Source organism: Mandrillus leucophaeus, unplaced genomic scaffold (assembly GCF_000951045.1).
Source record: "Mandrillus leucophaeus isolate KB7577 unplaced genomic scaffold, Mleu.le_1.0 Scaffold24, whole genome shotgun sequence".
Classification (NCBI taxonomy): Eukaryota; Metazoa; Chordata; class Mammalia; order Primates; family Cercopithecidae; genus Mandrillus; species Mandrillus leucophaeus.
In genome coordinates, this window is record NW_012102476.1 from 2,895,817 (window position 1) to 2,897,485 (window position 1,669).

The 1,669-nt window shown below is 52.5% G+C and overlaps 1 protein-coding gene across 1 annotated transcript in view; it reads right to left on the minus strand.

The window, feature by feature from the left end:
- TBC1D10B (TBC1 domain family, member 10B) overlaps nt 1-1,669 on the minus strand; it is a 14,430-nt gene that overhangs the window by 8,050 nt on the left and 4,711 nt on the right. The window contains exons 3-5 of the mRNA XM_011982454.1: nt 1,092-1,191; nt 702-809; nt 497-603 (exon numbers count right to left, since the gene is read on the minus strand). Coding sequence (XP_011837844.1) covers nt 497-603; nt 702-809; nt 1,092-1,191 — 315 coding nt within the window. The remainder of the gene's footprint in view (nt 1-496; nt 604-701; nt 810-1,091; nt 1,192-1,669) is intronic.

Sequence of the window (1,669 nt, forward strand, 5' to 3'; positions counted from 1 at the left end):
AAGTACAAAGAAAAAAAAAAAAAAACACAAAGGAAGACTCCATCTCAAAAAAAAAAAAACGTCCATCCGAGAACTCCCTAAGATCACCTTGCATACTACTAGGGAACAGTATATATTGACATCTGGAGGAAGCTTGGTCTATAGAACAAAATTCCAAATGCCTTGGCATAGCATTTAAGGGTCCCTGGTGATCTTTTCCATAACCCCCAGGCAGGAAAACCCTGCTCCACTGCTATAGCTCCCACCTCTCCAAAACCCAGCCCAAATGCAAGCTCTTCAAGGAGCCCGTGATGTGCCCCCACACACAACCCGAGTCGAGTCTCCTTCCCGGGACAGTTCCTTTGATATGGCTTGACACTTAGTCCATTACAGATCTCTCTTCTACAAGTCCTGGAGGGCAAAAACCACTTTCAATTCAGTCTTGTATCCACCTAGATAAAAGGTGGATCCTCCAGCCAATGTTTGCTGACTGATCCCCATGGTCTGGCCACCTTACCCATGCCCCCCTCGAGCAGCAAACATCTCGTGGAAAGGGAACTGGCGGTGCAGGTCCTTCTCAATCACATCCAGCCACTTGGGGTCCCCAGGAGCCCGTTCCAGCTCCTGCAGTGGGACAGCGGGGATTACCTCAGGATCTGGGGGAACTGATACCCCTTGCACAGACAGGGCCACATGTCCCCACACCCTGGAGCTGCACGCACCTCAAACTTTCCTGGGTTCTGCTCCAGAAGTTCCTTGCTATTAGACAGGTACTGCCAGGCCTTGGCTCTGAGAGATGAGGGGATCCCCTTCCGGCAGCGCAGCTTCACCTAAGGCAAAGTGGCAGGAGGGGGACAGCTTCAAGGGCCGGCACAGCCTCCAAGCTTTCCCTAGCAGTCCACAGGCTCCCTGGATACTCCCCCCACATCCCATAGGCTTGATTCCACTGGACCTGGCCTGGCCTTCAATTTTTAAAGCCATTCGCCCGCCAGGGCCCATCTATCCCTAGTGTGGTCCAGAGGGCAGATATTATCAGCTTCCTGGGCTTCCCTGGAGCACACACCGCCCCTCCCAACTTGTGCATTGCCCTGCCCACCATTCAGCCCTCAAACCTTCTGGAATCGCCGTGACAGCCACTTATCCCAGTTACTGAACATGTCCAGCCATTTGAGCTCCCGCTGCCGAGCCACGTCCACGGGAATGGAGCTCTCTCTGCAGGGTGCGGGGAGCACAGAAGGGGTCAGTAGCAATAGGGTAAAACCTGCATTGCAGGTGGAACTGAGGCGAGCCACCTCCCCAAGTTCAAACGAGAAACTGGATAGTCTGTGAGCTACCAAACATCAGGATGTCTGGCCACTTGGTCATCCCAAGGCACACTGAAAGGCCTTCCCTTCCCTGATGGATCTCTATTCAGAGGTCATATTTAAATCTCACTTCTGACACATCCAAATCTGGGGAGAGAGTATGGAGTATTTTGTTTGTTTGTTTGTTTGTTTTTTAGACGGAGTCACGCTCTGTCGCCCAGGCTGGAGTGCAGTGGCTGGATCTCAGCTCACTGCAAGCTCCGCCTCCCAGGTTTACGCCATTCTCCTGCTTCAGCCTCCCGAGAAGCTGTGACTACAGGCACCCGCCACCTCGCCTAGCTAGTTTTTTGTATTTTTTAGTAGAGATGGGGTTTCACCGTGTTAGA